This window comes from Daldinia decipiens (assembly GCF_022478715.1).
Source record: "Daldinia decipiens strain CBS 113046 unplaced genomic scaffold F4813scaffold_10, whole genome shotgun sequence".
Lineage (NCBI taxonomy): Eukaryota > Fungi > Ascomycota > Sordariomycetes > Xylariales > Hypoxylaceae > Daldinia > Daldinia decipiens.
The window spans coordinates 837619-851540 of record NW_026054553.1 but is presented as its reverse complement, the minus strand read 5'-3'; the positions used below and the strand labels follow the sequence as shown (position 1 = coordinate 851540).

At 46.5% G+C, this 13922-nt stretch overlaps 3 protein-coding genes across 3 annotated transcripts; all 3 read right to left on the bottom strand.

Annotated features, from left to right (window-relative positions):
* Nucleotides 1–4255: 4255 nt before the first annotated feature.
* On the bottom strand, nucleotides 4256–5891 carry F4813DRAFT_29594 (GroES-like protein). Its single transcript, XM_049240683.1, has 4 exons — nucleotides 5435–5891; nucleotides 5361–5371; nucleotides 4940–5297; nucleotides 4256–4839 (listed from the first exon to the last, which is right to left on the bottom strand). The coding sequence occupies exons 1-4, from the start codon at nucleotides 5559–5561 to the stop codon at nucleotides 4340–4342; spliced, it is 996 nt and encodes a 331-aa protein (XP_049101313.1). The 5' UTR covers nucleotides 5562–5891; the 3' UTR covers nucleotides 4256–4339.
* A 487-nt stretch (nucleotides 5892–6378) lies between these two features.
* On the bottom strand, nucleotides 6379–9185 carry F4813DRAFT_354724 (fungal-specific transcription factor domain-containing protein). The gene has a single exon (XM_049242782.1). The coding sequence runs from the start codon at nucleotides 8946–8948 to the stop codon at nucleotides 6639–6641; it is 2310 nt and encodes a 769-aa protein (XP_049101312.1). The 5' UTR covers nucleotides 8949–9185; the 3' UTR covers nucleotides 6379–6638.
* Nucleotides 9186–10140: 955 nt separating this feature from the next.
* F4813DRAFT_29573 (DUF1212-domain-containing protein) lies at nucleotides 10141–12931 on the bottom strand. Its single transcript, XM_049240681.1, has 3 exons — nucleotides 11045–12931; nucleotides 10452–10987; nucleotides 10141–10391 (listed from the first exon to the last, which is right to left on the bottom strand). Exons 1-3 carry the CDS (start codon nucleotides 12789–12791, stop codon nucleotides 10236–10238), a joined length of 2439 nt encoding a protein of 812 aa, XP_049101311.1. The 5' UTR covers nucleotides 12792–12931; the 3' UTR covers nucleotides 10141–10235.
* Nucleotides 12932–13922: the final 991 nt, after the last annotated feature.

The window sequence follows — 13922 nt, the reverse complement described above, 5'->3', positions numbered from 1 at the left end:
GTTAGTAGCCTAGATCCGAAGTATATCAACTCCCAAGCAATCTGTGTGTTCATGACTATTTTCCTCTAAAAATATTCGATAGTTTCGATATTTCTTGATATGTCTCTATTCGTGACATTGAGATTGTACGTACGTACTGGCTATCAACGAAATCATTATTAACCGGTTAGCAACCCCCCAAACCTGCTTATAAGATGCAATCCCATCTTTCCTTGTAAAGTCGCTACGAATCAATTACATCAGGACGACTTTTGCCATGTACGGAATACGGTAGCAAACAATATCTGTAGATGTGGATTTGATTTAGAAAATTACGATCGAGATGACCGGCCAAAAGCTCCGCATGTTAAAGCAGCATTGCCTAAAAGTCAAAATGGATGATGATATCAGCCTCAAGGCTGTCTACTTACAACTTGATTGTCTCTATCATACGTACTCTCTTGTCTGTAGTAGAGGATCTCGGTTTCTATTTGGATATCCTCGCCGGTCTAAAGCTGTGGAAGATTTAAGCCCGAGGATTACGGAGTCAATAAGACCGTCGGAATACGAGGACGGTCGATAATCATCGACATCAGAGCCTCTAGTGCAAACCATAAGGCCGGTAAACGTAACTAGACTAAATCTCCACCGATATTTTAGAAAAAGGTCTAGATTAAAATGTTGAAGCTTGATTGGTGATTTTATAGTCCATCGCCATATGTTCAATTTTAACATTATATATCCAAATCATCTGAATATGAAAATGAGACCACATTGTCCGCACGAAGCTTTATCGGTGAGGTTTCACAGCGTCGACCCCTCGCCAGTTCATATTAGAAAAAGCCCAACGACGTATATCTGTTCGTGTTCGATGCACGACAGAGTCGGTTGCTGACGCAAGATCATGTTAGGTAACTTAACATCAGGCATCCGGGTACCGTTCTAACTTCCTTTGTCTTCCTGGGGTTCAAGTTACCTAAGAGAACAGGCGATTCCCTTATACCAACATATATAACACAGCTATTAAAGCCCAATTCGAGTTGCACAACATACGAACTTCGAAGCTCTCCGCATTCTAACTCGTCCCCGCTCGTGCGCAGTACGTGGACCTCGGCGTGATGTCTACTACCTACCTGTAGTATAGAGCATACAGTCTCTATGCCGAATAAACCATATGTTTGCTATATCACATTAGCGAATTCGAACGTCCCAGTCGTTAAGGTTTTCGCGGTATTATATGTCGTCCAGTGGTCCTCAAGCTTGGAAATATCTTATTTATGACTCTTCTACTTCGTAATGAGTATGTTACTACCGGTCATCACCTTGAATAGATATGCTGACAGCAGTTGTCAATACTCTTGTCCTTGATACTCACCTTGCCCAGCAAAAATCATGGAATGGGGTATAATTGCCATGGTCAACTTTTTGCGAGGCATAGAGATCGAGAATGGATATTTCGGTAGCATGCAGAATGTGCTATTGCATAATATCAACTTCCCGATTAGAAGATAACGCAACGCTTCGGAACGGAACCTATACGACGATGGATGCTATATCGACGCGCGGGGTACAGGATATGATACCGGGAATGCCCGCTGCCGTGTATCACAGCTTCGGTGTGGATAGTTGCATGGCAGACATCCACGCAGTGCAGGATCGATACGGATGAGGAACGCGGAGATGGCGGTCCGATGTGACGGGAATATGACGGCATATCGAAAAGGACATTAGAAAAGAAGCATATAGAAAATACTCCGAGCGAGAGGCTCGATATGCGGCCATTCCCCCATCCTGCGCCGAGTATACTTATTATCACTTATAAGGAGTTCTATAACCGCCCTCTCCATTCTGATGTAACAAACATGGTAGGATGTGTGCGCCGTCGTTTATACAGATGTTTCTCTGCTTGATCAATGGGATTTAATAACGGGGATTGTGTGATCGTGATCGTCGGCGCATAGGTGCTACCTTAACATTGACATACATAATCAGGATTGCGAAATAGAACCGGGGAAGAAACAAAACGCACTGCTGGAACTTATAATATATGCGAGAATGTGGCTTAGGGGTTTCCATCGTCTAGCACTCCCGTGATATTCTTCAAGTGTTTGTTGTATACAGGTATGCAGCTGCTCCCAAGAAAGGTGAAGATTCTATGTCGATCCAGATGATATCTCAGTTTCGACTTCCCCACGCTGAGCTTTGATTGGGCTTTGGGAGAGCCCTCCGCGCCACTGAGAAACGCAACAATCGTCTGCAATGCATTCAACTGTTTTAAGAAGCTGTCGTGAACACGGTAGGCGAGGTGAACCAAACAGACTTACTACTGTGGCGGTGGTGGTCAACCCCGACTCGAATAATAGCATAGGTATGCATTTAACTCGCATATTATCAGATCGCCTATCGTAGAGTCGCATCACAGCTGCTCCCAATTATATCAAGCCACATAAGACCCATCGTCTTCTTTTAGCCTGAGACGGGCGCCAGGGTGTATAGCACAGCATGAGATCGACACTAGCGAGATTGGGGTTAACGAACGACAACGGCTAACCTACGCGTGCGTGCCTGGCTTGGCCGAACTTGAAACTTATGTATATATGTATATCTAAACAGGATGGCCTGCCGGTCGAAGCTTCGACTGCGACGGTAAAATGCCACCTACGTAGGACCCCGACACACTGTAGTACGCCCGACATCCGATAGGTTCGTCTGGGTATACATACAAACATACCTACTTAAGAAGCCTACCTATGCAACGCTTCTGCTTGCCGCGCACGCCACGCCACGCCGACAAGGGCCGGAATTAGAAGGACGATTTGGAGCCGAGGGGCTAAGCTAGGTGCCGATCAAGATACTCGCTTGGGTATGTAGACGACTGCGCGGAAAAGGAAGCAATCCGCGTTTCTTTGAATGCTGGAACGATATAGCACCACGGCGGGGTGAGGTTAGGAGAAACATGGGCTGTAATATACCTGGTCAGATAGTTGCTTGAGCTTGCGTGCTGCGGTGAGTTATTCTATATCGCCGAGTTTTTAATAGATTGGATCGCCTAAGGGTGGTTTAAATTAGACATGCTGTAGTACTAGTTATGGACCTTTAAAGATGTGCAGTTATCCAAAAGTATCACCCTGATAGGTTCTTATTTTGGAGAACTCTCCATTTGGTATAGATGTCTTGTAAGAAGCGTCCTCTTATTCCCTGTGTTACCATATGGATATATGTTGTAGTAGCAAGCTTCCCAATCTAACTCTATTCTAGGAGAGGGTAATTATAGTGTCGAAGAATAACATCTCAATTGAGTCTTTAGTTAAATCCTATGGAGCTCGTTTAGTATATTAAAAAATAGCATTTGTTGTCATCTTAGCTATTTCGAGATTTACTCTTAGTAAGGATCATCACTGAATACCTACCTCTTTAAATATCTATGTAAGCTTCTAATCTTAAAAATATGTAAGTCTGAAACGGGGTTCTCGTCCAAATATGCTCAAAGAGCCGTAGGAAAACATTTCAAGCTTATAAAGACAAATTAGATAGTTTGTTTTGGCATGTCAGATTAAGCACTTACTCATTAAAACATAGACAGCGTGATAACATAGTTTAAGTGTCACTCTAGGTTCCGTAAGCATCATCGGTTCCTGAATGTAAAATATTTCACCTAAGAGACTATAAAGTGGTAGCTAGTGAAGAATCTACGAGTAAAATATATGAAAGTTCATAGACGTCTTAAGGGGTTGGTAAATAGGAGTTTAAGTAATTCTCACTAGTTACTAGTAGTTGAGGATAGTTTAGGTTGCCTAGCTTTAACCAAACGCACTCAATCATCCCTCTGCTGCGTAAGCCTTACCTGAACCTCGAAAAATATATCCGATTTTCTAGTTATGTATAGTTTCATCAAATTGTGTCATACCATCTTACTCATGCCATACCCCCATACTGAGCTCCCAGGCGTTTTATTTGACATAGAGTATGTGGCGCGGCTAATATAAAACTTTCACTATATGTTTTATACCAAGCCAACCTCTTTAATCTAGTGGACAATGTCTCAATATTTATATATTTGGGCGTCTAGAATGGACCCAAGAAGAGATAGGCAAGGGTGTCGACTAATGAATTGACGGACTCGTAAATTTTACCCCTATCCTACCGCTACGTGTTAGTGCAGCTATTGCAATATCCCACAGGCCACTAAAATGTATTAGGACAGGGACTTGAGTATGAAGCCTCTAGTAACTACCTAATGTGATATTTTATACTCTAGATCTTACTTAACTCCATCCTCACCAATTTATATTTTACTCTAACCAGCGCTAAATCTATGTACCCTTGAATAGCCAGCAACAATCTTCGACTCCCTTCCCGATTACGCCACAGTCAACACCGCTCTGAGATGGATGTCACCGCGTTCTAGCTTATCTATCGCCTCCCTAACACCCTCTTCCGTCATAGGAAACGTCTCGGTAATCGGCCTGATATCATGCAGCGCCGCAAACGCAAGCATCTCCCGGTGGACATTCCGCGACGCGACGAGGGATCCCTGCACGGCGATGCCCTTGAATATCAGCGGCATGTACGGGATCTCGAGGTTGCCAGAGTCGACGGAGAGGGGGTATATGGCGGAGCCCGGGGCCATGATCGGCAGGATGAGTTCCCAGTTCGGCTGCGAGGACGTCGTGACTAGCAGCCGGTCGATCGGGGTCGATACCTCGAGCTTGTCCTTGTCTTTGATAGAGACGAACTCGTGGGCTCCGAGCTTCATGGCCTGGTCCTTTTTCCTGTCCGAGCCTGATAGAACGATAACACGGTTTCCCATCTTAGCCGCAAATTGAATCGCTAAGTGGCCGAGGCCGCCTAGTCCGATGACTGTAGTTGGTCGAGTCAGCAGCTATCTCTTCCAGGGGCTTGAAGGGAGCAGGCAACGTCTTTTTAAAAGGGGTGAAAAGCTCCACCTGAAAACACTTACCGCCAACAGTCTCAGTAGGCCGCGTATTATAAGCCTGCAGAACAGCAAACACCGTCGCGCCAGCGCACTGCAGGGGGGCAGCATCGATGTCACTCATACCCTCTGGGATCTTATGCAGAAACGCCTCGCGGACGATAGCGTGAGACGCAAAGCTGCCCTGATCGACCTTCTCAGTGCCATACACAGCGCGGTCGACGCAGTAGATCTCTCTCCCCGTCAGACAGTTTCTGCAATTGCCGCAGCTGTCGTGTTGGTAACCAAAGCCCACGCGGTCGCCCTTCTTCAGGTGCTTGCTGTACGGACCCACGGCCTCGACGATGCCGACGCCTTCGTGGCCGAGGACAACGTCATCGTGTAACTGTGGCTTTTGTTAATGGGGTGATGTGTAGGTGTGTGAGTGTGTGTGTGTCTCTCTACGAACCAAGTGGAGATCTGTTGAGGTTTGTTAGTTATTATTGCTCGGAGTACGCAGAATGATAAACGTAAAAGACTTACCAGTGCCGCATAATCCAGACGCCGTGATCTTTATCAGCACTTTATCGCCAGTGAGAGTTTCTGGCTTGGTAGCAGAGCTCTTAGTGAGACCGTTTTTGGAGCCTTTGTAGACTGTGAAGGAAGTCATGATGGAAAGGGGGTAGACTGTTTAGAGTGGTTTTACTGCAAATTTAGACGGTATGTAGAAGGATAGCGATGTTAGGATTGAGGTTCTTGAGCTGATAGTTGAGTTTATGGTAGAGATCTGGTGCTCATTTATATTAGATATCTATGCATGTCAGCTAGGTACCTATGTAACGGGCTTCGGTGGCTTATAGCTGGACTGCTGGTATGTGACTATCCAGGGGATAAACACTGATTACAATTTACAACTAGTTACTGGTCATTTCTAATTCGGCGATAGGTAAAACAAATACCCAATTCCTTATTCGGAGATAGGTGAGCTATAGTATTCTTTCTTTCTATTTCCTTGGTTTATAAGTATGCTTTGCTAAGCTATTGATGTCGTCGTATATTCAACCCCTTAAAGCTTGAAGTTTGTGACGTATTGTAACTCTCCTCCGGCTTCTCCTTTGGGACTCGGGGGCTGATCTATTTCCAGCTTGCCAGCTTGCCAGCTCTTAGTAACACCCCGCAGTAATAAATAGGGAATAGGGTTGATCTTTACAACCTTATTGATCCTTCCCGACCTAGTGTTATATTTAACCATGTCTATATTGGATTCGCATATCTGGTTGCTTAACTACACTAATTCTCCTGCATCGCGGTACTTCATTCATACGTAATAAATAGCTGTTTACCCTTTTATATCCAATGGATTTCCGGGGTTATTACTAACTGGCCCGTCAATTGGTCAACCATCACCCATCATTCTCTTAAGTTGAATGGATGCATAGGTAATCAGCTTATTACGCAATTCGCTACATCATTGCGTCAAGTATATGTGTCGTAAGCGAGATGAGTGTCATGTAATTTATAATTGGCTATAATTAATTACCTTTGAAATTTTCCACCAACGCCTCACAGATATAGGGGAATAGATAAGCTAAACTGACATCATTTTATAACCATATCATTCCATACGCCTAGAGCACCTTGCATCTCATAGGATAGTCCAAAGGGATTAAGGAAATACGGTAACAGGATAACCATCTTGAAACCCGAATGTCTTTATGCAGACATTATATTATACTTACACTTGCTGTTACCCGTATATCCATTGGGCGCCAGGGTCGCCGTTCATCGTTGGCCAGGACAATGTTCCGAAGTTTCCAAAATCTTGATTGTCGAAAGTGAAGGCCATGTCAATAGAACCAGCCAACATGCCCTGCATAGGTAAACCGGTTCCATCGCCATAACCCCAATCTCCAACCGCTGTCAGTGCTTCAGCGGGGTTGCTGTCGGCGAGCGCCTCATCATTTGTAGCCTCCCAACTATTAGAACACAGAGGCGTCTCGTCCGCCTTCTGCGGCGAATCTTGGTTCTCTTGTGTTTGCTTGATAAATATATCGGCCTGTGCGATGACATCGCGCGTAATAGCAGCCGCACTGGCCGCAGTCTTGATGCTCCTTTTCCAGATATCAAAAACACCTATGGCGAGGTCAACAGCGCTTCTTGCCTCTGGGGTTGTCGAACTCTGTGGATAGGCAATCACATAGCCGATGAGTGACATGGCAGCATTCCACTGCCACTGGGATGCCTCATGCCAGCCGGTAAGGATAGGCGTCGATGAGAGTACTTGATGCAGGATACGTGTCAGTGCTATGGCGTGGCGGGCGCAGTCTGCAGCGATCTTGTCGGCGACTGGAGTAGGCCCTGCCACCGGGGCAAAACGGACGAAGGGACGGAATAGGTTTATGCATAGGTTGTGATACATAAGTTCCAATAGAAGACGTTGTCGCTGGAGCCAGAGCGATGCAAACTGTTCAATCTCGAGAAGCGTGGAGTCGGTAGAAAAAGGAACACCATTTCCCCCGCGTTTAGTTTTAAGGGCATTAGGGACGCCTTTCACCCAGTCCTCTATTCGATCTATGTAAGGACCTAGAAATTCCGCGTGAGATTCGATGATCTTTGGATCATTCTGTGAAGCCTGGTCGTCGAAGATACTGGTAGTGCCGAGTTGTTTCTTATAGAAGGCCGTATAAGTTATTCGGATCATCCGGAAGAGCTTAACGTTTTCAAGGTTGAAAGTTAGCCATGTAGCGTCCTCTCCGAGCGGAGCAAACACGGAGCCCGACAGCGTTGCGCATTCCCGGTCATCGCCTGGTAAGCTACAAGTAGTATCGGAGTGATCTAGTTGGAACGGACGGCCCAGTTTCATGCTGATTTTACTATCGAAGACATAGAGAGTCCATAACAAGCGCTTCCGCATTTCTCGCTCCCGCATCGGCATATCTTCTGGCGGCTCTAGGTGAAGGCCAAGCATATAAGCCGTCCGCACGGCCAACGTGCAGGTGCTATCTGACATATTTGGGAAAGATGCAGAGCACAAATAGACGGATGACAAGAGGTGGCATTGCAGTGTTAATATGGTAGGATTCTCTAAGTCGTTGGTCAATAACCTCTGGCAGCGCTGATAATACCACCTACTACCAGCGATGATATCGTTAATGTCGTCCTCGAGGCCTGGTTGTAGTGCTGCGTTATAATGCATACATAAGGCAATGACTATATCAACAAGCGCCGATGGCTTTCGTTCTCTGCCTGATGTCGTCCATAGTGATTGGTAATGCTCCTTAAATGTACCCTCATCTAGAACTAGTAGTGAGGTGTGGAGAGATTGCCAGAAGAGACTTATGAAATACTCTTCCTGTGTTGGAGTTAAATAACTTCCTGCGATGGCGGGATCCCCTGTCACTGTAGTAGTCGGCCGACTACTCTGGTCTCTCGCAGAGGTTTGGCTTGTCCCATCGAAGAGCTTCACTGGGTCTGGTAGCATGCGATCGATAGGTCGGGCTTGTTGAAGAGAAGTATTCAAGAAGGTGTTCATGCGCCTGATGAAGTAGAATAATGATGAGGCACCATACCACGTTCCCTGCTGGGAGCGGGTAGTAGGAATATGTACCCCTTCCCTTGACTTCTTTCCCTCTAGACTATTTATATGTTCCCCCGGAGAATCGAATGCTTCGGGACCCTCGGAGCCAGAAGGCCCGGACGAGGCGAGACTCGACGGCGTCTGAGGCGTGTTGATCCCAGTACCAGGCTTTATAGCCTTACGCTCGTTCTCAAGCTCCCGCTCTAATTCTCTCACCCGGTTTTCTAGACGTTCAATTTTCCGATAGGCATGAGGAAGAGTACGGACAGGTATCTCCCCTTGACTACACTGGCCATTTCTCTTCCGGCAATTCGAGCACGGGAGATGATTATCACATTTAATACGGTGCACACGGCACCAATCACATGCCCGAGCTACTTGACTCCGCTTCTGTCGAGGTTTAGGGGGTTGCGGCTCCGGAGTTAGCGGAGCGCTCGATTCGGTAGCACCCGCTGCCGTTCCAACGAATGTAGTGAACATTGGCCTGTCAGATTGACTTTTAAAATATGTTAAAGCTTAAGATGAAGAGGGCGAGAATTGAAACTTGTCGGTAACACAACAGCAAGGAATTAGGGGCAAATTTGAAAAGGCGAATTAAACAGGCGGGGACGAAAGAACGGAGAATGGCAGTTACCTCACTCAGCAACCAGGATGGCAAGTCGAGTGCTACGTAATAACCTAGAACCTCCTAGATTATATAATACAAAAGGGGCTAATATTTAACCGCCATCACAACGCCTGCCAATTTTGAATGTTTTATGTAAATGTTTCGCCTTATTAACTTTAGACTAATTACCTAACAACATACCATGCTAGGATGCATACTTCATACCTATGTACATGTAGGTATCGTCTATATTTAGGTACACCAGATATTGTAGGTACATATGTAGGTATCTATATACATACCTAGGTAGGTAGGTAGGTACTTTATACATACCTAGGTACATGTAGTTAAGGCATGTATAAAGTACCTACATGTTAGGTATGTAGGTACCTACCTACATATAACAATGAGCTTGGAGTTTCAAGTACCCCATGCATAAAGAAACATCACGGGATTTCCACGTGACGCTTTGAGTCTAAATCCATCTCCAAAAATGCTGACTACCTACCTACCTACATGCGTCGATTAGGCCGTAATGGCAATAAATATCAGGCTAAATTAGTAGACTTAATATTCAAAAGCATATGACACTGATTCTCTATACCATGGATATCATAAGCACGCGACTTCGGGCTTTGTGCCACTATAGTTAAAGACACAACATGTTCTGCTATTGCTGATGCAGCTAATATATATTTCTTTTCCTACAAACTACGTACTTGTAAGAAGATAAACTAATATATGAGTGAATTCGGACATAACGAAAAATGATTACGTTGTACAGCTTTGAGTTGAAATATAAGCGACAAGCATCAGTCCAGCGCTTGGAACTTTCTGATGCAGTCGTTCTGCATTTTCGATATTACAACAAAAGAGCTATGACGCCGTCGCATATGCTGATACCTCATATCACATATCATAAAGAAACTCCTCCGGTGTGCCCCACCTACCAACCCCGGCCGCGAGGCTGAGTCCTCCGCATTACCTCTATAATATACATCTATATGCTGTCCATAACACCATCTAGTTCTATCCTCTACAAGCCAATGGATTTTTTTTTAGAACTCAATGCTCGCTTGCTTATTTAAATCAATTTTTGTTTTCCCACACTCGAACGCCCAAACTGGAAACTTGGGAACGCAAAACGGCAAATATCAGTTTCAGAGGGTCCATAAACCACTCCGGCGTTTTCCTAGCGGGTAGACAATGAGTGCGCTTAGGAAAAGGCCGACAGTAATACCGATAGCAATTTGGATCATCGATGCGGCGACATTGAACACTATCGTATCAAGGGGCTGGCCTTGTGTAATCGTGACCTAGTTAGGGTGTTAGCCGACAATTCAAAAAGGCGGTTAAGAGCGTACGTTGATACTCACAGTACTGGTGCCGTTGACGATTTCCGTGGAATTGTTTAGTTCATTTGCTGTGCTTAACCCGCTCAAAAGACTTCCCGTCGCTGCCAAGCCACTGGGTACCTGTACGAAGATAGCGGGCAAAAGAGCGGCAGCCGCCACGCCATGTCTTAGCCTGGAATATAAATTCGCAAGGACGCCCACAGTGAAGGCCCCTAATGTGTTGGCTATCTGCGGGCTGGCTGCAAATTTGGGGCTGCTGAAGAAGTTCACTATGTATCCGGCAAAAGCAATGACAACCATAACAGGCATCTGCTTCCATTTTGCCTGGTTGACGAAGGCAAGACACAAAGTAAAGATTGGTACAAAGAAAAATCGGTAGTAAGTAGGTATAGGGTTTGGACAGGTCGTTGCCGAAGTGGCGTGAGGATCCATCAAACCGTAGAGTGCGGTTCCAACAGTGATGCCAAAACCGAGGAACAGCGAGTAGATGATGGCATAGACCATACGAATAGAGCCAGGTACCAAAGCGCGGGATTGAAGCTCAAGAGCAGAGCACACTATAAAAGTATGTTAGTGATTACAGGCCCAGAACGATACCGAAGTTATGTACTTACAGACAAACCACCCAGGGAGAATTAATGCGATAGAACTCTGAGCTAAGGATGAGAAACAAAATAGCGTCCCGCCCGCAATACTGCCAAATGCTCTGCTCAGGAAACTGGTTAATACAGCGGCAGTGATCTCGAAGACGTTATTGTAAAGATCGGACCGAGGCGCGACGATAATCTGTAGAGTACCAACAAGACATCCCAGGAAGAAGCAGATGGGAAGGTCGACCAACTGCCCTTCAAAGGCAAACGGCGCAACTGACGCACTTGCCAACCCGAATACTAGGACTCTTAGCCACGGATGAAATTTATCCTTGGTCTCCATAACCGTCGTTAGGGATTCGATAGCCTCTTCCAGGTCAATCTTGTCGTGGAGAACCAGCTTATATATCTCATGAACATCCCTGAGTTTCCCAAGATCGATCCCCTGATTAGTGCGAACGATTTTCACCTCGGTAGTATGTGTCGAGCGGTCATCAAAGGAAATAATCATGCAGCCGGGCAGGTAAAGGAATTGGCCATCGATCTCGAGCACCCTGGCTGTCATCCGTAGATACTCCTCAAGACGATGAGTCGGGGCTCCATAAAGCATAAGCGCTTTACACATCCTAATGATGTACTTTTGCCGAGTTAGTGTCTCCGCAATGTGCATCGTGATACGGATCTCATCTTCCATCCGTGGTCGACCGAAACTCAATATTCGTCCGCTCGGGCTGCGCCGGTGCTTGGGCCGTTTTGGCTTTGTGGTGGTGTTATTGCTGTTGTTATTATTCGCCCCTGGCCCACTAACCCCAGCACTAGCGAGACGCGCAGATGCTTCGACCAGGTTGGCCAGAGTATCTTGTGAACGATTCTTTTCATACCATTTCCGCCGGTTAGGTGTTGTAGCACCAGAAGATCCCGGTGTGGTAAATTCACTACCATGCTCAGATTTCCGGCTGGGTGGATAATTGAGAGAAAGACCGTCAGCAGGCTTATACAGCTTTAAAAGGTTTGCCAGGACACTGGAGCGATATTCGGTCGGCGGCGTCACGTATAGCTCATGTTTCGGTCCGTCGATGGGCGTAATTTGACCGGAGCTCAAGGCGGTACTGGTGGTTGCTGTCTGATAAACTCCAGGGTTATTCCTTCGCGTGTGCGATCGGACAAGATTATATGCTTCCTTTTTCACGGAACGTTGCTCTTCGGAGGCACTCTTGTGTGCGGAGTCACCATTGGCGATATCTGCGGCATTCATGGGATAATCGTCCAGAGCTATACCGGGAAATCCTGGGATCATATCACCAACACCGCCGCTATTCACTGTTTCGGCATCCGAGTCCAGAGAAGTTCTCGTCGACCCCGGGGCAGATCGCGAGCCTAGTAGGGTTGCGGCAATCTGCTGGGCACGCTCCTGTGCTGCGTGGGCCGACATCACTTTCTCGGAAGCTGGATCATCGTCATCGATAGACTCGGGAATACTAGTCACCGAGTTATAGGAATTTCCACGCAAGACAGAAGGCCTAGGCCGCGGAGGTAGCGATAAAACGTCATTGCGTGATTGCGTCGCCGAGAGACCAGATAAATCAAAAAAAGATGGTGGCTCGACTCCGGCGACACTATTGAAGCGTACTCGGCCTTTCTCTTTCCTCGTTCCGGCATTGATAGCATTTATGGCAGTGAGGTCGGGCGATGCTGGACTCTGAGGCTCCTCGGCAGGAGGAGTCGAGGTCGCACTGCCATCATTGTGAGGTGTCCCGGGGTCTTTGTCCATGCCGAGAGGATTAGTGGCTCTGAAACGTAGAAAAACTAACGAGGGACCAGGCGTAGAACAAAAGTAAACAAAATATAATCAGACAATGCAGAACGTTATTCGGCGGGTGTTGCGAAGGAACACGGCGATTGGGTCCTAGCGAAGCTCTACGTTTTATTTAGAGCGCAAGGTATGGCGAAGCGAAGAAGACGAGTACGGGTTTGAGCTAAGGAAGGTTGGTTGGTTGGTTTATGTTTAGTAAAGTTAGAATAGAATTGGTAAATTCGAGTTATCCGATGCAATGCCCTGGATGTACAATCGGTACAGTCGGAAAAGATCCTATACACAATGGGTTGAAGAGAAGCGAACGATGAAGTATGATGATCAAAGAATAAGTCGAACCATTATTGGGAGGTTAGGTTACGACAAAAGGGTTCGCAATGTCCAAGGCGTTTTCTCTCTCTACGCTGAACAAAGCGAAGGCACAAGAAGGGCGGTCCAGAATTTAATAAACTGGGGACAAGCTCCAGACCCGATACAGATCTTCAAGCTCGGGGGTGGCTCGTTGCTCAAACTGGTGTCGTGACGCGCAACATGAATGTAGTGTATATTACACAATGCGGTAATGTATGTACAATTCAAGATATATACGGGTGTATATACCGATATGGATATGTCCACATCAGTACAAATTCACAAATGGTAAATGATGCCAATGGCGACAACCGAGTGGGCCACGCCTAACATAGATACACACCCAACACCAGACCCAGACAAGGAGGGATGAAGGGTGAAGGGTGAAGGGTGAAGGGGTGATAACGGGCCGATGTAAAAATGCTCGCTGTCTAGCAGAGTTGGATTATCATATCGCTTGGGATTGGACGTTGACAGAACTACCGGCAGACGAGGTTCATATGGATAACGTGCAATGAACAACGAGCAGAACAAGGTTGCTATGAAGTACGACCTTTCAGTGGCCAGCTAGAAACAGCCAGGCCAGCCAAGGAGTCGGAAGGGCGACACCCCCCTTCCATTTTCCTTATCTCGTTGGGGGGGGGGGGGGGGGGGGGGGGACACCCCCGGCAATTGTCCGCCATTCGCCGCGGGGTTGAGGGGGGGGGGGGGCAATTTAGAAAAAAAAAAAAGAGAGGG